This window comes from Monodon monoceros, unplaced genomic scaffold (genome assembly GCF_005190385.1).
Source record: "Monodon monoceros isolate NGI ecotype Baffin Bay Population unplaced genomic scaffold, NGI_Narwhal_1 Super_Scaffold_2, whole genome shotgun sequence".
Classification (NCBI taxonomy): Eukaryota; Metazoa; Chordata; class Mammalia; order Artiodactyla; family Monodontidae; genus Monodon; species Monodon monoceros.
In genome coordinates this window covers 87,486,444-87,510,254 of record NW_021703776.1, presented here as the reverse complement: position 1 = coordinate 87,510,254, position 23,811 = coordinate 87,486,444, and the positions used below count along the sequence as shown (strand labels likewise).

At 35.8% G+C, this 23,811-nt stretch overlaps 1 protein-coding gene and 1 pseudogene across 7 annotated transcripts in view; both read left to right on the top strand.

Moving 5' to 3' along the window:
• The window catches only part of CNOT4 (CCR4-NOT transcription complex subunit 4), a 137,538-nt gene that overhangs the window by 77,351 nt on the left and 36,376 nt on the right, over positions 1-23,811 (top strand). For 4 of the 7 annotated variants that reach the window (XM_029234365.1, XM_029234362.1, XM_029234364.1 and 1 more), the window contains exons 4-7: positions 1,388-1,474; positions 2,238-2,339; positions 3,087-3,212; positions 5,962-6,095. In XM_029234365.1, coding sequence (XP_029090198.1) covers positions 1,388-1,474; positions 2,238-2,339; positions 3,087-3,212; positions 5,962-6,095 — 449 coding nt within the window. The remainder of the gene's footprint in view (positions 1-1,387; positions 1,475-2,237; positions 2,340-3,086; positions 3,213-5,961; positions 6,096-23,811) is intronic. The other 3 variants (XM_029234367.1, XM_029234363.1, XM_029234369.1) reach the window with 1 other exon arrangement.
• LOC114902024 lies at positions 12,910-14,001 on the top strand (annotated as a pseudogene).

Below are 23,811 nucleotides of genomic sequence, written 5' to 3'. Positions count from 1 at the left end.
GACCTAAAATAAAATAAGGTAAAAAATTTTAAATAAATCAAGTTGAAAACTGTTAAGAATTAATGACACCCCCAATCACAGACTGTTTCACAAAGCTTTGGTTCTGTCAGATGCAGAACATATTAGCTAAGTTGCAAGTATGTGAGAATATTATCAAGAGTATAAGAGTATTTGAAAAGGATACTTTGCACACACTTGAACAGATATGTGCGTAAAGCTTTCATTGAGTGGGAAGCAGCCTCATAGCACAGGGAGATCAGCTCGGTGCTTTGTGACTGCCTGGAGGGGTGGGATAGGGAGGGTGGGAAGGAGGGAGACGCAAGAGGGAAGAGATATGGGAACATATGTATATGTATAACTGATTCACTTTGTTATAAAGCAGAAACTAACACACCATTGTAAAGCAATTATACCCCAATAAAGATGTTAAAAAAAAAAAGCTTTCATTGAGAGAGAGCTTGCTATTTGGAGAGATTGTAGGAACAGTAGGTCTATAGATGAATTCTAGGAAAAGAACAAATTTAATTTTGAGGTAGTTGCAAATCATGGGAGAGGTTTTTGTATCAGGTTAGCCAAGGTTAAGTAAGTTTTAGAGAAGCTAAGTGAATGCATATAGTGATCACATAGTAAAGGAGATGACACAAGTGTGAGGGAAAATGACCACAAAGAAGTAACCAGGTAGTAGAGAAAATATTGTATAAATTTGTTTCCCCAGTTTTTTTTTCATCCATAACCTCACATTTGTTATTTATTAGGAAAAAGAGAGAAAAAAAACAGGAGACAGTTGAGAAATGGTGAAATTGACGTAAGGAAAATTTATTGACACACAGTAATAAAACATAGAAGTTTGAAGAACATTCTGTTACCATATTTGGAATGCATAACTTATAAACAATGCTTTAATATAATATATAAAATATTATATACAATAGATTTATGAGTAAAGACTGTCTCTACTGGTGTCTGTTCTTGAGTTTCTGTTTCTGTTTAATACATAATCTTGGTCATTGTTCTGAGAATTACTTTCTTATAATGATCATCTATTAATGAAAATGTGGTTAAGATATTTGATCTGTTTTGTGTTTAAGAATACTGTGAAGCTAAAATCCCTTAGATTATTGGTGTAGATATTAGAATGTAATAGATAATACTGAACTTAGTAAGTCTCAGTTTCTGTTCAGTGGGTCAATAAAGAATAGCTTTTAGACTTTGTTGATGTTTTCCTGTAGGTTAACCACACAAATTGTAATTAGGAAGTAGTCACATTTACTAGAAAACTTTAAAAATTATTTTATTTTCACTGAAGAGGGATGGTATATGTCCCCATTATAAGGATAAAGTTGATGAAATGGAGACAATTTATACCTTATTTCTTCTTCTTTTATAGGTTTTAAAACGACCAGAATATTTTGGGAAGTTTGGTAAAATACATAAAGTTGTCATCAATAATAGCACATCATATGCAGGCTCACAGGTAACTAATTATAGGGATTTTTGCCTTTCCTCCCTATGGTCTGGGCTTGACCTGGGCTGCTCAGAAGGAAAACTTGCTTTCTGTGATTAGAAAGCTTAAGGGTCAAAGATTTAAGCAGTGTAGTGACCTCTGTTGGTGGGGTGGGGGAATTTTTGGTGCTTATTTGACCTTTTCAGGACTTAACTGTGAATTGATAGTAATAAGACGGAAATAGTAAAACATAGATCTAGTGATGGTTTGAAGGGGAGGGGGAATTGAGTCTATTATCAGGCAGTTAAATTATATAATGATTTCTAATTAATAATGTTTTCAGATATTGTGAACTTAATACAGCGTCTTTGTTATGCTGGTATTAGCAGATAGAATACTCTTACAGACTGCATTTATTTTGGGGAGAACATAGTTTGACACTGTCTTCAAATCTTATTTTTTTTTTATCTAACTTTCAAAGTATGTTTTTTTGTAACCTTGACGAGCCTGTCAGATGACTTTTAAAAAAAATAGATGCCAAGCCAAAGATAATATTTTATTCATATTTATTTTAGTCTACTTAAAATCAGATAAAATTCATTAAGTATGATTATCTTAAGATGAACTCGTATATGGTTTAATCAAAGCTACTACTCCTTCTAATCATTGTCATTATTATTAATGAAAGTAGTAGTAAAGGCCTTTAGAATTCCTGAGGCAGGTTGCAAGATAATTTTGTTGTTGTTAAGTTTTTGTTGAATTTGATACTAATAACAGTGGGTTTTCACTTTAGGGTCCCAGCGCCAGTGCTTACGTAACCTATATCCGGTCGGAAGATGCTCTCAGAGCCATACAGTGTGTCAACAATGTGGTGGTAGATGGCAGAACACTTAAGGTAATACGGTCCTCCTGATTTTTTTTTTTTTTTAAGGGGGAAGGGATAACATGTATTAACTAGAGAAGAGCGTAGCTTTTACATATTACATGAAGGGAGTCTAATTTGAAGATTGCTGCTTAGGCATCCATTCCAACCTATGACAGCTAATTTGTTTATAGCTGACCTATGTAGGGTCCTGTTTTACCAGCTAGGAGTAAACACATTCATTATTAAGGGATAAATCTTTAAAAATCTCCTTATATTTACACATATTTTGTGAAAATGGATTTATTACTCTCCTTGTCAGAAATAGATAATTGTTCTGATTTGTTGTCCTTAAATATTTGGGCATTGATCAGTTCAGGTTTGCATGAAGGGTCCCACCAAGCAATGCTTTTAAGTAAGTGGAAGAAGGATGGCATAATTAGAAAAAGGAATTTGCCTTATGTGCCTAACCACTTGAAACATGGAACAGATTTTGTCTTTCTACTCTTCTGACCTCTAGGGAAATAATCTGGGTGCTCAAGCTCTGGAAACCATAGGCCGGGATTTTTTTTTTAGTTCTTTTAAATGATCATCATCTTTAATAAATCCTGCTAATAATAGTTTAGTTCTCTAGTATTCACAGCCATACTTTGTTTTGTTGTGCCTGTGCCTCATTTTAGGTGAAATGAAAACACTAAATATGGAAATTTTCATTGTGGTGTCAGTTCACATTTTGGGTCTTTTTCCCTCCCCCCCTCCGCTTTCCTCCTCTTGCTGCAGGCATCTCTAGGTACAACAAAATACTGCAGTTACTTCTTAAAGAATATGCAGTGTCCAAAGCCTGACTGCATGTACCTACATGAATTGGGGGACGAGGCGGCCAGCTTCACAAAAGAGGAAATGCAGGTAGTAAAGTAATGTGAATTATCAACTTTGCAGAAAAGGAAGTATTTTTCTTTATAAGTTAAAATTACAAAAGCAAAAACTAAGAATTTTCTTTTTCTTTAAACTGGTATTACTTTAAAGTAGCATTTTCCAAATACATAGTGTTCCATGGAATATCAGTTCTGCAGGGTATTGTTACAATAAAAGTGGTTCTGTGGTCCACTAAGTTTGAAAATGCTTGATTAATGAAGATAAATAGATTCCCCCCCCCACAACCCCAGCAACACTTCTTAGAGTCTTTAATATGCTAATACATATCCCGAGGGGTATGTAGAACCAGGACTTAATTGACCAAGGAAAGCATTTTGGTAAATGCTACTTTAGGGGGAATGTCAGCAAAATGAAAGCTAAGTGGGATATTGTAATTATGAGGTCCCCCACCCCATCTCTACTCTTCACAGAGCATGCTAGAAAATAATACTCTATTAGATGCTGCTGAAAAGCTAACATTATTTTTATAAAATGATTCTTCCCATGAAAGTATCCAGTGAGTCAGTGTCCTGTAAAGGGTGAATTGAAGGCTTATTTTCCTGTGTTCTTTTTTACATTTCCTGTTCTCCTGTCTCCTTTCAATTTGTAGTATAAACATGCCTTTACAAGTAAAAATGTTGACCATACGGCATATTAAATGAGGATTATGCCAAAGCACAATACTGCACTTCCCTGTTATAGGTGAGGACTTCAGATTGTTGCTGTGGACTTTTGCAGGAATACTTCTCATTTAGAAGGTGGGGGGCATTGATTACTGCCTTTCATTCTCCAAGTCAAACTAGAGACAGTCTAGGAGGGGCTCCTTTCAGAGCAGATTGTTAAATGAAATGAAATATTACCTTTTTTGACTTGGAGTTACTACAGATTAAATCCCATTATAATAAATATATTGGGATTTCTTGACAGTATGTATTGTCTTTATGATCTAAAAACAGTGTTAAAATAATTTCTCTGTGATATTTAACGGGGGTGGATGACTTACTTATTTCTTGCTTATCCAATAAATGCATCTTGATTTTTTTCTTCTTTTGGATGAAGTCTAAGGTTGAACCATTTCATGCTGAATTTTGACTAGTGGGAACTGTGCTTTACCTATGGGTACTATTACAATGAAAATCTCTGTCAAGGAATTTCTAAGCCCCAGTTGATCTCACTTAAGTATTATTGAAGAGTAAAAGGACATGGGTGGACAGTCCCTTAGAATTTATTTGTAATGGGATTTAACCTGTCTCTATGAACTGCCCCTGTTAAATCATTTGAATACCAATTTGAGCTCTTTGTGGCTAACAAAAGCCGTAATATCTCCTGAAGTATTGCTTGCAGAAAGAATTTTCAGGGCTTTTTATGTTTTAAAGATGTAAAATCCGCATCTAAACTGTGTTTTTTCTTAACAATTTAAAATTCATTTCATATTGTTGTCCTGAATTCATCTTGCTCTTCTTTATCTTAGTTCAGAATTACTTTGAAAAGGGGTTTCCTCGTTAAAACACTTTGTCAATGTAGAAAGGAAACTTGAGCAAATTATATCATGGCAAAAACCAGATCTTTCCTTGTTACTGCATAACTCAAAATTTAGTACCATATGAAATATTTGTAGACCCAGGTGAACAGGCAAGAGCCCTCTCAGAACAGGGAACAATGCATTGTGCAATATATATGATACAGTTGTGCTCAATTAGATGATACTGCCCTTGTTTTTATTGTTTTGTTTTTGCTTTGATCTGTTCTGTTCTGGTTTTGGTTTTCCCATAACATCTATTTAGACCACACTTTTAAAATAATTAACAACCCTGCAGGTAAGTAAAAAATGTCATTGCGGTCATAATATACATGCAGATAGTAAAAAGTTATTCAGAGTAATTTCATTGTATTGTAATTTATTTTTTGTATGTGCCTAGTTTCCACAGTCAGTCTTTCTGATTTATTCCATCACATTTGTGACACTGCCTTCTGATAGACAGCTACCAACTCCAGTAAATACAGAGTTGTCTTTGTTGTGTATAGAGCAGGGATTCACAAACTTTTTATGTAAAGGGCCAGTTAGTAAATATTTTATGTTTTCTGGGAATATGATCTCTGCAGCAACTACTCAACTTTGCTGTTGTAGCACAAAAGAGGTCATAGATAACACATGAATGAATGAGCATGAGTGTTCCAGTAAAACTTTATTTATAAAAACAAAGTGGCTGGCTCTAAATTGCCATCCTCTGGTCTAAAGTTTAAAATATATTAACTTTTATGTAAAAACAAATTAATGTGCTAATTAGTGTTAGTATAATGAAAAATATAGTAAAACTCTTCATCTGTGTGTTACTTATCAGTCTTCTAAAAAGAGAGACTAATTTTTCAGTGATTTTCAGAAAATTCTGTAATGACCTGTTAGAAGACTTAATTCTTATGTGAAAGATGGGGAAGTAAGTTTAAAAGGGCCCCTCTAGTTTTTTAAACTAGCAAAAATGTTGTCTGTTAATATTCTTTTCTCCACATAAAGTGGGTGATGAAATGCCTTAGTTAATGGAATATGTCTCCTGTAGTTTTGCTGCAAGAACTTTCATTGGTCTAGAAGTTCTGTGACATTTTCCTCACAGGTTTCTCTGACGCCATGACAAATCCTTATGTGTTTTATTTAGAATAGCTTTAGTAATTCATAAAGTACATCAGCATTTTATACCAGCCACTTTGTGAGTCCCACTGCAGTTTTAATTTCTTCTTCCACTAGGCGGGTAAACACCAAGAATATGAACAGAAGCTACTTCAAGAATTATATAAATTAAACCCCAATTTTCTTCAGCTGTCTACGGGTTCAGTTGATAAGAATAAGAACAAAGTGACACCACTGCAGAGGTATGATACGTAAGTACCGATATTAATGTAATCAGTTACCTTACCTTCACGCCTGTCAATCTTCTCTTTTCATTCTACATCTTTTACAGGCAGGATCCTTCTTGACAGTGTCTGTCATTTGTGCAGAATTGTTGTACTATATAGGAAATGTTGAGTCACAATTTCTGGGTTTGAATATTTGCTGCCTGCTGCTCCCTGGTAATACTGCAGATGAGCCTCTTGATGCTTCCCCTTTGCATTGATTTGCAGACTACCCTGAGCCCTGGGAACACTCTCCTTGATAAAAAGGAAATTAAGAGACGTGGGTTATTTAAAAGGCTCTTGTCACCTAATTGGGGTTTCCCTCCTGATGTAATGAGGGGGAAAACACTGTAAAAGGGACAGTGGGCGTTATCTGAAGCATTTTTTGTTGGGGATAGAAGTATTCATGGTTGTCTAGTCTCAGGAATCACCAAAGTCTTATGTCCTCTGAGTGAGGAGGGTATCCCATATTCAGATCTTATTCATCTTGGAGGCAACTTATTTTTGCGTAGACCTATATTCTGTTGATGTTTAAACAAATTTATAATTTTATGTATTGAGTCTTATTCTGATATGGTGATCTTCACATCTTGGACTGTATTTGGTTATGTGGCCTGTGAGAAAATGGTATGATTAATAAAACAATAATTTGGGGGTTATACTTTATTCTGAATGTACCTTAAGTTTGATGTGTCAGGATCTTTTTTTTTTGATAAGTCTGAGTTTTGTAAAGTGAATTCATTTAAAGTAAATAGCTGTAATTAATTTAAATAGGTCGATTTTCTTTTTAAAAAAAATTATTCCAAAGTTAAATTCATTTAAGTGATGTTTTAAATGTCTGATTATTACATAGTCCCATTGTAGTCCCATGTTTATTTAGCACTAAAATAATGTAAGGGCCATTTTTTAAACATAGCTAATAATAACTACATGAATTGTTATCAGAGTCAGTTTCTTCAAAACTTATTCTTGTATTTAAATTCTTGAAGTCCTTGTTAAGTTTATTCACTTTGATAGTAAAGATTATTTATAAAGGCAATTCAAATTTAAATACTTCCTATTTATTTGCACACACATATGTACATGTGTATATAAATATATGAGGCCATAGAGCAAAACATAAAATTACTATATAATAAACTATGTGAAATTTGTTTTATCAAAGCTAAGAATAAAAGCTAAGTTTAAAATCTTTTTGGGTTGATAAGCTTTGACCCTTTCCGTTGATCTTTTTGTCCCCACCCTGTATGTTTATTTTATTATGAACCTATGCTATTATTTACCTCATTGGTTGCTAACTCTGTAGTGCATTATATAAGAATGAGGTTATTGTAGTAAAAATTTATTTCAGATGCTTTTAAATACACATCTTTATTCTCATTAAAAGTGTTGTCATTCTAATTAAAGTCATATTCTGGTTTATAGCCCCTAGAGAATTCAGAGCAGAAACGTAAAATTTAGATGATCTCTTTGCTACATTTGTTATTCCCTGAATATAAAAGTCATGTTTCTATTGAAGGAAATCTGAAAAATATACAAAAGCATAAAGAAGAAAGTAAAAATTGTATGTGATCTCAATACTCAGACGTTTTCACTGAAAATGATTTGATGTATCTTCCTTGCAGTGTATATTTCCTTGTAGTCCTTTTCCTTCCTGTGAATGTATATATACACAAAACACATTGGTTTGTTACATTTTAAAACTTAATACCCATTATTATGAATATTTTCCCATGTTATGAAAGCAATTTTTATGACTGTGTAGTATTCCATTATATGTGAGTATTTAAAATTTATTAAACCAGTCTCCTGCTGATGTATATTATCTTACTTTCATTTTGGTGCTATTATTTATAATACTGTGATGAACATTTTTTCATGTAAACATTTTGGTTATAGTTTTGATGCTCTTAGAACCTCTGAGTCAATGATTGTGAGTACCTGTTTACTTGAATTGAGTATTTTTTTCTGCACATTTACCAATTTGATAAACAAAAAATCTCATTTTGATTTATAGTTGATTAATATAGTGAACTTATGCATTGTGAATTCGTATCTCTTTGCCATGTTTTATTGGTATTTAAGTGTTTTCTGTGCAGTATATAGACTGGCTTCTCCCATTAGTTGGCCAAGTCTGTTTCAAAATACTTGAATTTATAGATCAATTTTGGGAGAATTTATATTCTACAATATAACATTGAATCCTCTCAACCATTAATGTGGTATATCTCTCTATTTAAGTCTTTTGTGTCTCTCAGGAAAGGTTTTTTTTGGTCTTTTCCCTGCATTTTAAAATCGGATCTCCAAAAAAAAAAAAAAAAAAAAAAATCGGATCTCCCACCATCATCTCTTCCTACTTGAGAATCCCTAGGCTAAAAATTAAAGAACAGTGTTAGAAAGTGGTGCTAGCAGGCATCCTGTTGCATTACTTTTATAGAGATCTCTCCAGTGTTTTATTCACTCTTAAATATGATTTTAACCATTTATTTGAGATAAATTTTTAATCACAATGGGAAAATATCTTGCTATTTTTAATTTATTGAGCTTTTTTCTTTAGATTGGAAGTGAAAATTGGAATTTACAAATGTCTTTTTAGTGTTTTAACAGTAGTTAGCTTTCTTTATTTTTTTTGTGATCCCTTATTAATAGATTTACTAATATTTTACTGACTTTGCCTTCATATAAAGTGTAGTCAGAGCACATTTGTAACTGTTTCAGTAACAGGAGAGGAGTGTTATAGCAGCCACAAGTTGTAGAGGAAAAAAAGAAGAAAAAGGGGAATTTAAAACAGTATTCCCATTTGATAACTTTGCCCAAAACCAGTGCAACTGAACTTCAGCAGGGACCAGAATAAATTTTGCCATAGTTACCTTTGCTTTTCATAAGTACATGATATAGGAAGGTTTTGCGGGGAGGGAGAAGGGTTGTTTTTTGTTTGTTTAATGCAAGTCCCCCAAATTTATTAAGGACAGTTAATGGCCCAGGTTACAGAGAGTTGTGGGTTTGTTGTTTTGGTTTTTTGGCAGCTCCTATAGTTTGTTTTCTTTCCATGCTAACCCCTGTAAGAGAGTAAGTTTGACTGTCAGTATTACTGAAAGTCTGCTTTGGTCTTCATTTCTACGTTGCCACCATACAAGGTACAGTGGTAGGGATGAATTTGTAGATAAGTTTGTATAAAGTTATATAAATTTGTAGATAAGTTTAGTCTGCCAAGTTAGAAAGATGAGCCGTACAACTCTTTCTATGGTCCTACCCTACAGAGAACATTTTTCTTATTCAAGATAAATTGAGAATTAGACTTTCCAGGGACACAAAGAAAAAGAATGGTTCCTTTTCCTCTTTTCTTGGCATTCCTGAGTAGTGAGTAGCAGTTTTAGAAGAATTGCAAGAAAGCAAAACTTGGAACTTTATAGATTGACATTAAACTTAAAATGTACTTTTTTCATTTGTAATTAATCCAGAGTACAAATATTAAAAGTATCATAGCTGCTAATCGTCACTGAACCCTGACATGGTCCCATGATGCACATTAATATTAGTAAGTGAAATTTTCTATAATGTCTTATTCCTGTCTCACTTGAATAATAAATTAGAGGATGTGTGTCATTTGTTCTTCACACACACATCCCCATTATTATGAGTTTGAGAGTGTATCAGTCAGATTGAGTATTGACTGTAGATATGCTGTTTTTCTGTATTAGTAAGTTACTTTGAAATGATGAATACAAATGTAAAGAATGGGGAGTAAGGGAGCCATGCAGTAGTGATGCTTGTGGACTGGATATTTTGTTTTTAAGTTTGGGGCTTTGAGATACCTTCATTTACATTGAGGCACTATTTGTGCACCAACTGTGAAGACTGAGACAGGAATAGTAGCTAGATGGCTGCTATATGCCCAGGACAGTGCATAGGCCTACCTACAAGTATGTGGGGGACAGATTATGGGGTGTGCAGATCACTCAAGGTAAGTGGTTCTGACTTTATGTGGCTCAAAGAAGCCACCGTTGAAGGAATCAAGATGTTCAGCTTTAGATTTAGGTAGAAAGAGGGTTGAACAGAAATTTGGTGTCTTCTGTGTTCATTTAATCTCCTCAGTAGTCCTGTGTGGTAGCCATCATTGGTATTTTACTACTGGCAAGAATACTAAGTCTCAGAGAGTTTAGATAATTTACCAGTATCCTACACAAATAAGTGATAGACCAGATTCTGACCTAAAGTCTCTGTCACTTTTAAGCCCAAGCTCATTCCCCCACTCTGCCATTTCTTAGTCTAGAATAGGTGAAATTTAAGACTCTAACATGAATTAAAAACTCTGACATGAATCAAACTAAATCAATTAAATGAAACTATGCCATAACTGTATGTAGTTTGACCTTAAAGATCTCTGGTACTTAAGGCTTAAATATAGTGGATGTACTATAAATTCCAAGGAAGGTTAAGCAAAACCTTCCCTAAACCACAGATTGGTGGCAGTAGAGGATAAGCTAAAGAAAAGATGAATGGAAAACTTCTATAGAAATTTGTCAGTTTTTATCACATTGAAGGAAAATGTACATCTTTAAAAAATATATACAGCTATATTTTTATTGAAAGTCAAATATAAGCTCTGATAGACGGAAGCCATAGCCAGAGTGCCTTATTTATTTAGCAGAATGGGGGTAGTCACTGCGTGAATCCTGTTCTTCTGTCCTAACATCATTTGGTAAATCCCTGAGATTTAGAAAGGATATGGTCCAGAAACTTGTACAAAATAGTCTCAGTAGAGCGTGTTAAATCACGCATAGGCTTCTGAGTATCTGTGAACTCTGAAATTTTATGTAAAATGTGTGTGTGTGTGTGTGTCTAAATTTTTCTGGAGGAGGAGCAGTGTAAAGCAGTAATTCTCAAAGTATGGCCAAGTGCCATGAAAGGTAGCCTACATTTTTTTTTGTAAAATGGATCCCCAGAAAGGCATTCCCATTTTTCAAATAGGTAAATGATTTGCATTTCCCTACTTTTATTTTTGTATAAAACTAAGGGCTGCTTACTAGTAAATTAAGTAGATAGTAAAGTTTGCTAAAATTGGATATTTACATTAAAATTCATGAATTATGAGATTTTTCTGAACTTATTTCTCAGTCTTTCCTTATTTTTCTTAAATTTTATTCCCATGATGTATTTGGATATATAAAGTTACTGCACATGTACACATACATACTTGGAAAACTAGTAAGTCAACTCTGGTATCTTGCTCCACCTAAGTAGAATATTTTCAAAAAGGATAGAGAGCTACTGGTATTTTTTCCAGAGGGTGGGTGTAATGAGGGAGGGGAAGGGAGGGGGGAAGGGTTATGTTGGGAGGGATGGGAGGAAACAGTTAGAGATAGAGTTTTTGGTGCCCTTATTTCTTAGAATAGAAGAAAAGGCACATCAAATGAGCAATTGTGTGTTTAAATTCAACTTAGTATCTTTTTAAGATCAAACTTTATTATTGAAATACAAAATTATAATGAATAGATGGAGATTTTTCTGTTGTTTTTGAAAGCTTGCCACAGTCTTATGATATGTTTAGGATGGTGGATGTCCATCCTTCAGTTTTAATATTAATGATAATTAATTTTTTGTGCTTACTAGTAATCAGAACATTTATTTTCATTCATATTTGGTATGTCCTGGAGTTATGAGAAAATTCCAATTAGAATCGTATTTGCCACCTACAGTTAGTCTAGGTTTATTGAGGCATTTTTTTCTTGCCATGTTAATTGTGTCATGTTACTTAAGATGTGGCCATATTTTAGTAGCAAAGTGATATTTTCAATGTTAATGTATATTTGAAGCCCCTGTATCAAAATAAATTCTATAAAAGCAAGCTTCCTGTCTATAACTTAAATTCGTCCTTTGCAGTAGCAGATGTTTATCTCAGTTATTTAAGACTCTGGTGAGCATGAAAAATTAAAATGAATTATTCTCAATAAATATGGGAATATTTAGGAGCGGTGTGAATATGTACTTGTGTATATAGTAACATGACAGAAATTTGGAAATGTCCATTATATTGACATCTGGCTTAAATTTTACTTTATATTCAAATGCAACAAAAATTAGTACAACCATGACTACTATTTTTATCTTGTGAAAGTGAGAAACAAGGGAACTAGACTTCCTCAGTATTTTTCCTATCCCACTCCCAGTTCTTAAAAATGAATTTTTCTTTGATTCTTCTACTATGTGACTACTTGTTTTATGTTGCAAATTTTAGAAAGCAGCCAAGAAGACTATATTTAGGAATTTGGTGCTGTCGCCACCAAGGAAATAAAAGGAAATCAAACTCAAAACTGCCCAAAGGGCCAGTTAGAAGGTAGCAGAGTTGGCTGAGCATCTGAAGATCCAAACAGAGGCACAGCAGTGTCACACTACCTGCTTCAGATAGTTGCGAATTTTGGTTTCTTTATCTGTAAAACAGAGTATTTCAATTTGATATTAATGATTCCTTCTGGCTCTAAAGTCTAATAACTTCAGACACTTTGAGGAGACTTGATGCCTTTTCACTGTGTTCCTTTTGCACTAGTGCAGTGATCATCAGACACCAGGTATCTCAATTTGGACTAACTGAATCAGAATCTCCAAGGACAGAATCTATCTATATATATATATATATATATACTCTATACTTTCAATAGATAAATATAAATATTTATATTTTGAAAAGCTCCATAGCACCAGATTCCAACTGTTGGGTTAGTTGGAAAATATTTAATCCTGAGAAATCTGTAATTTCGCCATAGGTTTCAGAACTATTTAGAGGACTAGAACTTAAAAAAGATTTTTAATGAGACTGTATGAAAACACGTTTACAAATTTTTATCTGCAGAGATTTATACACACAGCATTACCTTCTGGAAATAATATCTTGATTGTTATGAACCCTAACTACCTATTAGAATTTCTCAATCCCACTTGAAGCCATTGCTTTTCAGTCAACTGTGTGGTTCAGGGGTCTCAATTTCTCTTTCCCTTCGTATTATTACTGGACAGCGATGATTCCAGGGCGAACATGCTATTCTTCCACTTCTTAAACCAACTGAACTATGAGTGTGGATGCAGCCAGGACCTTGCGTGTTTGTTACTACAGCACAACTTGCAAAAATTCTGTTGGGACATTCTGGCCTTTCCTCGGGGCCATACCTAATTGGCTGAGACAATCTTTGATCTCTTTAATTCTGATCCAGGCTCAGAGGGCTCATTCGGAGCAAGGAGAGGCAGACCTCGAAGCACCTGTGGAAAGCCAGCAGCATGAGATTGAATCCTGGACCCTAGAATTAAGGGCTATGATGGAGAAGCTGGTGAAATCCATCAGCCAACTGAAAGACCAGCAGGATGTCTTCTGCTTCCCATGTAAGACCCAGACCCCAGTGAGAATACCCTCTATGGGCGCCCGTCAGACCAGACAGCAGCAGCTTTTGCAGGAAATTCTCAGTGAACTGGACTAAAGGAGAAAGGAGGTGCTGGATGCCTCCAAAGCACTGCTAGGCCAATTAATCACCCTAATTAATGGAAGGTCCAGCAGCAAAACACCTGCATTGGAGCCCCCCTGGACGATGGGTTGAATCAGCTGGAGAAGTGTTCACAGCTGGAGCAAAGTTGTTGTTTCACCTGAATCAGCTGCTGAAGGAACTCAGTTGCCTGGTTAGCTATCAGGATGACCTTCTGACTAAAGGGGTGGACCTGTGGAATGCCCCATACACAGAGTTGCTTTTAGATCTGTTCCTAGCCTTTGTGGTAGAAACCCAGTGCTATGTTTCCTAAACTCCCCATTGACCCCTCATCCTCAAGATGGGGAGGAAGTTCACTGTCCAGACGAGGCTGCTGAGGAGATTCCAGGAAGACAGTGGGTCACTGACTGCAAAAGTCTCCACTGACTGTAAGCTTCATCAATTACAGTCATCCTTCAGTATTCACGGGGATCAGTCCCTTAGGATAACAAAATCCTCGTATGCTCAAGTCCCTTATATAAAATGGTGTAGTATTTGCACATAACCTACACACATCCTCCTGTGTACTTTAAATTATCTCTGGATTACTTATGATACCTAATACAATGTATATGCTAAGTAAATAGTTGCTGGCACAAGAGAAATTCAAGTTTGCTTTTTGGAACTTTCCAAAATGTTTTCTCCTCTGAATATTCTTGAATCTGAGGATGTGGAACCCATGGATATTGAGGGCCAACTGTACAAAGTTTCCAGAAGTTCAACATTCTGACTTCAAACCAGAAAACTTTGTACCCCAAGAAGGAGCAGAGTCAGGCTTTAATTTGGTACTCTGGCTGCCTGACTGGTGGAGCCGTGTTCAGGTGGTTCTGGAAAGGGCAACAATAGGGGACTGCTGGGTGCAACAGGAATCACACATTTATCAGCTTCATGGTCGGATACATCTACCAGGATCTGAAGCAGGAGCTGAAGACAGATACCCTCTGTGTGGTGATTATTTCTAACATGAACCTACTCTTGATTGCCTGGTCCTTGGTTCTCTGGTTCAGTCTGGTCAGCTCACATCCCTAGAACTGGCAGTTCTTTTCCAACACCGCCAGGAATGCCAGCTGCTGAAGACCATCTCTGATACCTTTCTGTTGCACTTAAGTGAATCATTGGGAGGGGGTATTACCTGTTCTTGGTTGAACGATGATGAAGTGCAGCCCTGCACCAGGAGGTACTGCAGTCATTCGTGCTAACTGAAGTCCACCACTACCAACCTCTTACTGAGGCGGACTTACCCGAGAACCTGCTGTACTTCCTCTACTCCTGAAGCCCCAGGGATGAGGCTTTTGGGTGCTACTACCAGGAGAGAGTTAATCTTCAGGAACAGAGGAAATAACCTGAAACATAGGCTCATTCTGGTCTCTAACAGACAAGTGGATGAGCTAGAACAACCACTAGAGCCAGAACTTGAGTCATTAGAGGTGGAGCCCACACTGGCACAGGGGGCCAGAGCTAAGCCTGGAGTTAGAGCCACTGCTTGAGCAGGGCTGGATCTGGGACCAGCACTGGAGCCCACACTAGGCATGGTATCACAAAGAGTGCCAGAACCAAACCCAGGACCAGTACTAAAGCTGGAGCCTGTTCTAGAGCCATTCCCAGGGAACCCCAGGAAATAGGTCTCTATCTTCATTAGTAAATGTGATATTTATTAAAGTTTGCTTTCCTTTCTTAACCATCTTGGCATGATAATGGGTGGATGGATGTTGAATGTAAAACAACAAATTTGTTAGTATGACAGAGCTTAATGGAATTTGGGCACCTGATGCCAGGAGAGTTGTGAGAACTCTGACCTGTTAGTGGTAGCTTTGAGATACGTGTTTTCTGTTCAGCCATCAGAGTGCAAGAAGTTCACATTTATTGCAATTAGACTCCAAAAATACACTTTTTCTTTCTTTTGGGTTTATACATTCATTTGCAGGGAGTCCCCCATCTTTATTTGCCATTTTTGCACTTATAGTTGCACTTACTATGGCAGGTTTAATTTTAATTGAACTTTTACCTAAAAAATAAAACTTTCTAGTTATATCCTTATTTCTAAAGCTCTCATTTATTATTCCTTGAATTTGTTAATTCTTATAATAAATTGAAGAATATACTAAAACTGAATGGAACTTAAGCTTACTAATATCTTGCCCTGATCCTGATTTTTCAGCAGCTGTCTTTGGATTGATGACAGTGATCTAGAAATTTTGATCTAGAGATCTTTGATAAAACCTTCCCAGGTAAAGCGTTAAGTGTCAATGAATCACTGCTTATGAAACTGCAGGTGGCATGGTGGAAAAGATGATATAAGTTATCCTAATTAGTTGTAGTCCAGAAACAGTCTCAAGATTTAATTCTGAATGTCATAATATTTTCATATATTGCCCTTGACATTAGCAAGATTGACCTCATCTATACTGAAAATTATTATTTAGTGTGTTTTAATGGTGGCGACTGAGAAGGTGAACCAAGATCAAGACACTGAAGTTCTTCCTATGTAATAGCTTGATTTCATCCATCTGTTTCTATGACTACTCCTTCCTCTCAACTTGAAGCCTGTATTCCCTTATTATAAGAATAGTGCCCTTATTATAAGAATAGTGGCAGAGTAGATAGCCCCAGGAATCACTCTCTCCACCTGGACAACAGTTACACTTGCATAATCTGTCTGATGTAACTATTTTGGAACTCTGAGGTCTTTTGAAGGCTTGCAACTTCCAGGGAAAGACTTGGCAGTTAACTTCGGTCAATTTCAGCCTTAGCACAGTAGTAGCTACCCCTCCCCCACCCCCAGCCACATGGCAGGTGCTATGTACATGTTCCTGGAGCAGCTTGCATATAGCTTGCGGGAGACAGGGTGGAGAAAGAGGACCGTGTTCTCAAATATTGAGGATCTCTGCTCTGAATGCTGATTATTGCTTCCAATCACAGGTGCAGACGAAGAGGCAGGCAGTCATTGTTGCACCTTACCCAAGTTGCAAGTCCCTTCCTCTCTGAAGTGATTTCAGGGGATTTAAAGGACTGACACCCTCCTGCCATACTCCTTTAATTTTTGCTTTTTCCCCTTTTGGGAGCCAGACACTAAGACTTAGGACATTCAAAAACAACCACATATAATGGGGAAAATTAGAAAGTGACTGCATGTCCAGGGAAGGCTCAGAATAGACCTGAGAAGACCTTAAGTTTACACCTAAGACCGATTCTCAGCACAGAGACAGCCTACAACAATCAAAAAAAGAAAAAAACAAACAAAACAACAACCAGTAACAAAAAGAGCAAACACTGGAGAAGGGGAAGAATCTGATTTCCAGAGGTACCACGTTACTAGATAGATTTCAAATGGCCAGTGTTAAACAACAAATCAGACGGCATAAAAAGAAACAGAAAAGAATGGTCCATTCAAAAGAAAATAAAGCAACAGAAACCATCCCTGGAAAAGACCTAATGGCAGATATACTGGACAGAGCCTTTAAAGCAACTCTCTTAAAGATTCTTAAAGAATTAAAGGAAAATGTGGAGAAAGTCAAGAAAGTGATGTGTGAACAAAAAAGGAAACATCAATAAAAGGTAGACTTCCCAGGTGGTCCAGTGGTTAAGAATCCACCTTCCAGTGCAGGGGCCATGGGTTTGATCCCTGGTCCGGGAGCTAAGATCCCACATGCCGCAGGGCAACTAAGCCCACATGCTCTAGAGCCTGCATGCCACAACTAGAGAGCCTGCGTGCCACAACTAAGACCCGATGCAGTCAAATAAATAAATATTTAAAAAAATAAAAGGTAGAAATTTTTTAAAGAAACTAAAAAATTCTGGAGCTGAAAAGTATAATAATTGAAATGAAAAATATTCTAGAGGAGTCAAATGCAGATTTGAGCAGGCAGGAGAAAGAATCAGCAAACTTGAAGATAGGGTGATGGAAATTATCTAGTCTGAGGAACACACACACACACAAAGATTGAGGAAAGGTCAGCAGAGCCTAAGGGACCTGTAGGACTCCAAGTGGACCAGCAGATGCATTACTGGAGTTCCAGGGAGACGAGAGAGAGGAAGATGCAGAGAGAATATTTGAAGAGATAATGACTGAAAACAGCCCCAATTTGCTAAATATAAACATCCAAGAAGCTTAACAAATTCTAATTAAGGTGAATTCAGAGATCCACAGTGAGACACTGAGACATGATAATCAGGACAAAGGAGAGAATCTTGCAAGCAGCAGAAGAAAATCATCACATAGAAGGGGATCTTCAGTAAGATTATCAGCAGATTTCTCATTAGAAACTTTGGAGGCCCGAAGGCAGTGGGCTAATAGATTCAGAGTGCTAAAAGGAAAAAAATACATATATACACCAGCCAAGCATCTTCTGTACAGCAAAACTGTCCTCAAAGAGTGAGGGAGAAATTAAGACATTCCCAAATAAACAAAAGCTGAGGGAGTTCAGGACCTCTAGATCTGCCCTGCAAGAAATGCTCAAGGAGTCTTGCAAGATGAAATGAAAGGACACTGGATGGTAACCCAAAGCTGTATGGAGAAATAAAGATCTCAATAAAAGTAAATAAGTGAGCTATTATGAAAGCTAGTGTTATTATAACAATGGTTTGTCACTATACTTTTTTCTTCCTATATGACTTGAGGTTAGTACATTTAAGGTCCAGTACTTTAGTGTAAAAGCTGGTATTACTGAAACTTTGGTTTGTGACTTCAAATCTTGTTTTCTACATAATTTAAGAAATTGCATTTAAAAGAATTATTGGGGGCACACAATGTATGAAGGTGTAATTTTGTGACATCAGTAACCAAAAGGGATAGGGATGAAACTGTAAAAGAGCAGAAATTTTGTATATTATGAAAGTTAAGTTAGTATAAATTTAAGGTAGACTGTTGTGACTTCAGAATATTAAATGTATTTCCCATGCTAACAACAAAGAAAGGAGCTCTAGAATATACACAAAAGGAAATGAGAAAGGAATTTAAACATTTCACTACAGAAAAATCAAACATAAAAGAAATGAGTGTGGAGGAAGCTATAAGGCATATAGAAAACAAATAGCATGATGACATAATAACTCCATATCACTAGTTATGTTAAATGTAAATGGGTTCAGTTCTCCAATCAAAAGACAGAGATTGGCAGAATGGATCAAAATACACTATCCAGCTATATGCTGTCTACAAGAGACTCACATTAGACCCCAGAACACAAACAGGTTGAAAGTGAAAGGATGGGAAAAGATAATTCCGTGCAAATAGGAACCAAAAAAGATCAGGGGTGGCTATACTAATATCAGATGTAATGGACTTTAAATAAAACAGGATTATATGAGACAAAGAAGGACATTATACATTAAGAAAAGTTTCATTACAGCAAGAAGATAGGACAGTGATAAACATTTACACACCCAATGACCACCGAAATATATGAAGGAAAAACTGACAGAATTGAAGGGAGAAATTGTTCTGCAGTCATAGCTGGAGACTTCAGTATCCCACTCACAATGATGGATAGAACAACCAGACAAAGCATAAGGAGAGGATTTAAACAATACAAACTAACTAGATCTAACAGACATATACAGAACACTGTACCCAACAACAGAATACACATTCTTCTCAAGTGCACGTGGGACATTTTCCAGGATAGACCATATGTTAGGCCACAAATTAAGATTCAATAGATTTAAAAAGATAAACATACCAAGTATCTTTTCTGACCACAATAGGATGAAATTAGAAATCATTAACAAAAGGAAATCTAGAAAATTGTGGAAATTAAACAACACTTTTAAACAACTAATGGGTCAAACAAAGAAGAAATGACAAGGAAATTAGAAAATACTTAAATGAATGGAAATGAAAGCACAACATACCAAAACTTCTGGGAAGCAGCAAAAGTGGTGCTAAGGGGGAAATTTATAGCTATAAGTGCTATTATTACATTAAAAAAAAAAGATCCCAAGTCAACAATCTAACCTCACAATTTAAGGAACTAGAAAAAGAACAAATAAGCCCAAAGCAAGCAGAAGCAAGGAAATAATAAAGATTCGAGCAGAGATAAATGAAATAGAGAATAGAAAAACTGTAGAGAAAATCAATGAAACCAAAAGTTGGTTCTTCAAAAATATCAACAAAACTGACAAAGCTTTAGCTAGGTGAACTAAGAAAAAAAAAGAGACAGCTCAAATTACTAATATAAGAAATTAAAGTGGGAACATTACAGATTCTACAAAAAATAAAAAGGATTATAAGAGAGCACTGTGAACAGTTTTATGCCAACAAATTGGATCACCTAGATGAAAGAGACAGATTCCCAGAAACATAAAACCTACCAAGACTATGTTACAAAGAAATAAAATACATGAATAAATGTATAACCAGTTAGGAGATTGAATTAGTAATCAAATATCTCCCAACAAAGAAAGGTCCTGGATCTAATGGCTCCACTGGTGAATTCTACCAAATATTTAAAGGAGAACTAATACCAATCCTTCTCAAGTTTTTCCCAAAAATTGAAGAGAAGGGAATGATTCCTAACTCATTCTTTGAGGCCAACATTCCCTGATAACGGAAGCCAGACAAAGACACTGTAAGAAAAGCAAACTTTGAACCCCTAATGAACATTGATGCATATATCTTTAACAGAACATGAGCATACAGAATTCAGCACATTAAAAGGATTATGCACCAAGACCAAGTGTGGTTTATTCCTAGAACGCAAGGATGGTCTAACGTGTGAAACTTGAGCAGTTCAATATACATCAACAGAATGTAGCATAAAAACCACAGGATCCTCTCAATAGATGCAGAAAAAGCATTTGACAAAATTAAACACTCTTTCATGACAAAAACAATTAACTTAGGAACAGAAGGAAGCTACTTCAGCATAGTAAGAGCCATATATGAAAAACCACAGTGGTTTTTCAATGGTGGAAGGACTGAAAGCTTTTCCTCTGAGGTGAGGAACAAGGTAGGGATGCCTGCTTTCACTACTTCTGTTCAACACAGTATTGTATTTTCTAGCCATAGCAATTAGCCAAGAAAAAGAAGAGGCATTTAAATTGGAAAAGAATAAGTAAAATTGGGCTTCCCTGATGGCACAGTGGTTGAGAGTCCGCCTGCCGATGCAGGGGACACAGGTTTGTGCCCCGGTCCGGGAAGATCCCACATGCCGCGGAGCGGCTGGGCCCGTGAGCCATGGCCGCTGAGCCTGCGTGTCTGGAGACTGTGCTCCGCAATGGGAGAGGCCACAACAGTGAGAGGCCTGCGTACAGTTAAAAAAAAAAAAAAAAAAAAAAAGAATAAGTAAAATTATCTCTTTTTGCAGATGGTATGGTTTTATATGTAGAAAATCCTAAAGATCATACACACACACACACACACACACACACCTGTTAGAACTAATAAGTGAATTCAACAGTGTAGCAAGATACAGAGTCAACACACAAATCATTTGCATTTCTATACATGAACAGTGGACAATCTGAAAAGAAATTACAAAAGCAATTTCATTCACAGTAGGATCAAAAGAATAATCAAAATAACCAAGGAAGTGAAAGACTTGTACAAGAAAACTATGAAACATTGCTGAAAGAAATTTAAAAAGCCACATAAATAAATGAAAACAACATCTCATGTTCATGGATTGGAATACTTTATATTAAAAAGTCAGTTCTACCCAAAGCAATCTACAGATTCAATCCCAATCATGTCAGAAATCCCAGTGACATTTTTTGCAGGTAAAAAATCCATCCTAAAATTCATATAGAATCTCAGAAGACTCCAAATAGCCAATATAATCTTGAACAAGAAGAATAAAACTGGAGGACCCACACTCCCTGATTTCAAAACTTATACAAAGCTGCAGTAATCAAAATAGTGTGGGATCAACATAAAGATAGACGTATAGACCAGTGAAATAGACAGCCCATAAATATTAACTCACAAATATGGCCAAATGACTTGACAAGGGTACCAAGGCCAGACTACTGGGGAAAGGACAGTCTTTTCAACAGATGGTGCTGGGAAAACTGGGTATCTACATGCAGAAGAATGAAGTTGGATCCTTACCTAACACTGTATTCAAAAATTAATTCAAAATGGATCAAGCACCTAAATTTAAGACCTAAAACACCCCCCCAAAAAAAAAAACCTTAAGAGAAAGTATAGGACAAAAGCTTCATGACATTGAATTTGGCAGTGATTTCTTGGATATTACACCAAAGGCACAAAAGAAAAAATAGACAAATTGGACTTCATGAAAACTTAAAAATATTTGTAAGTCGAAAGACACTATCCACAAGCTACAGAATGGGAAAAATATTTGCAAATTATATGTCTGATAATGATTATTAACCAGGATATGTAGAGAGCGCCTAAAACTCAACAACAAAAAAATCAAATAATCAGTTCAGAAAGGGGCAAAGGACTTGAATAGACATTTCTCCAAAGAAGATATGTAAGTGGCCAATAAGCATATGAAAAGATGCACAACATCACTAATTATTAGGGATGTGCAGCTCAAAACTGCAATGAGACATCTCCTCATACCCATTCTCCTCCCACCCGTTAGCATAGCCACTATCAAAAAAGCAGAAAACAAGTGTTAGAAAGAATGTGGGGATATTGGAGTCCTTGTGCACTGTTGGTGAGAATGTATAATGGTACAGCTGTAGTGGAAGACAGCATGGCAATTCCTCAAAAAATTAAAAGTAAAATTACCATATGATCCACCAATTCCACTTCTTTATATACATGTAAAAGAATTGAAAGCAGTATATTAAAGTGATATTTGTACCCTTACATCATAGCCCCATTACTCACAGTAGCTTAAATGTAGAAGCAATCTCAGTGCTCATGGACAGATGAATGGACAAGCAAAATGTGGTACATATATACAATGTAATATTCAGTTTTAAAAAGGAAGGAAATTCTGCAGTATGTTACAACATGGATGAACTTCGAGAACATTATTTATGGAATAAGCTAGTCACAAAAAAGACAAATACTCTGATTCCACTTATATACAAGGCATTTAGAATAGTCAAAGTCATCTAAACAGAAAGTATATGGTAGATGCTGGAAGGAGGGGAAAATGGGGAGTTGTTGTTTAGTGGGTATAGAATTTCATTTTCATAAGATTAAGAGTTATGCGGGTGGATGTTGGTGATAGTTGTACAACAAGGTGTGTGTATTTAATACCACTGAAATGTACACTTAAAAATGGTTAAGATGGTAAATTTTATATTAAGTGTATTTTACCACAGTAAATTTTTTAAAAATATTGCAAGTTTATCTCAGATTATCTGAATTATATTCCAGCCTGTTCTTCATGCTATCACCAAATTAATCTTTCTAAAACACTGCTTTATTTATTACATAACATTTCTGTGCTCAAAAAAATTTCCATTGGCCTCTGGTGTCTTACCTTTCTATCCTTACCTCCCGTTGTTAAAATCATCCTATATGTTAGCTAAACTACTTACCTTTCTCTCAACCTTTTCTATGACCTTTTGATTCTTGAAACACTTGCTCTTCCTACCTTTAATGCCGTTTTTCCCCCTTTCCCTTCCTCCTCCCAATGTGCAAATCTTTTTAAGGACCTAGTTAAATTTGAACTTCCCTAGGAGACTTTTCCTAATTGCCCCACTTGGGGTGGCTTATCTTTCTTCTAAAGATTTATGGCATTTAATGTTTAAACAGTTCATTTAATAGTTGACACTGGCTGATATTTGTTGGTGTGTACCTGTTTTGTTTCCCCAACTGCCTCTAAATTAAGTGGGCTCAGTGCTGTATCTTAAAATTATTTGTATTACCCACTTGACAATATTATGAATTGATTTATTGATATACTGTGAATAATAAGAAGTAAATATGCTCTTCAAGTAAATTTCAGACTTACCAATCAGATTCAAGAGCATCTGGCAGTGTTTCTGCAGAAGATACACTTGGTATTCAGGTTGGGTTCTTGTTAAATTTTTCTAGAACAATTAAATATGGTACCAGTAAGTTGTCTATTTGTAAGGTGACTTTGTATATGTTTCCAGGCAATAAAATAATTTTGAGAAATTTGGAATCTTAAATTTTTTTGCTATAATATTGTATCAGAAATAAGTATTAGTGTATGGGTACTAATACTTATCTTTTGTTCATGTGCTGGGTTAAAGTTAGTTGTAGAAATGACTTGCTAGGTCAGTGTTATAATGTTTATAAAGAT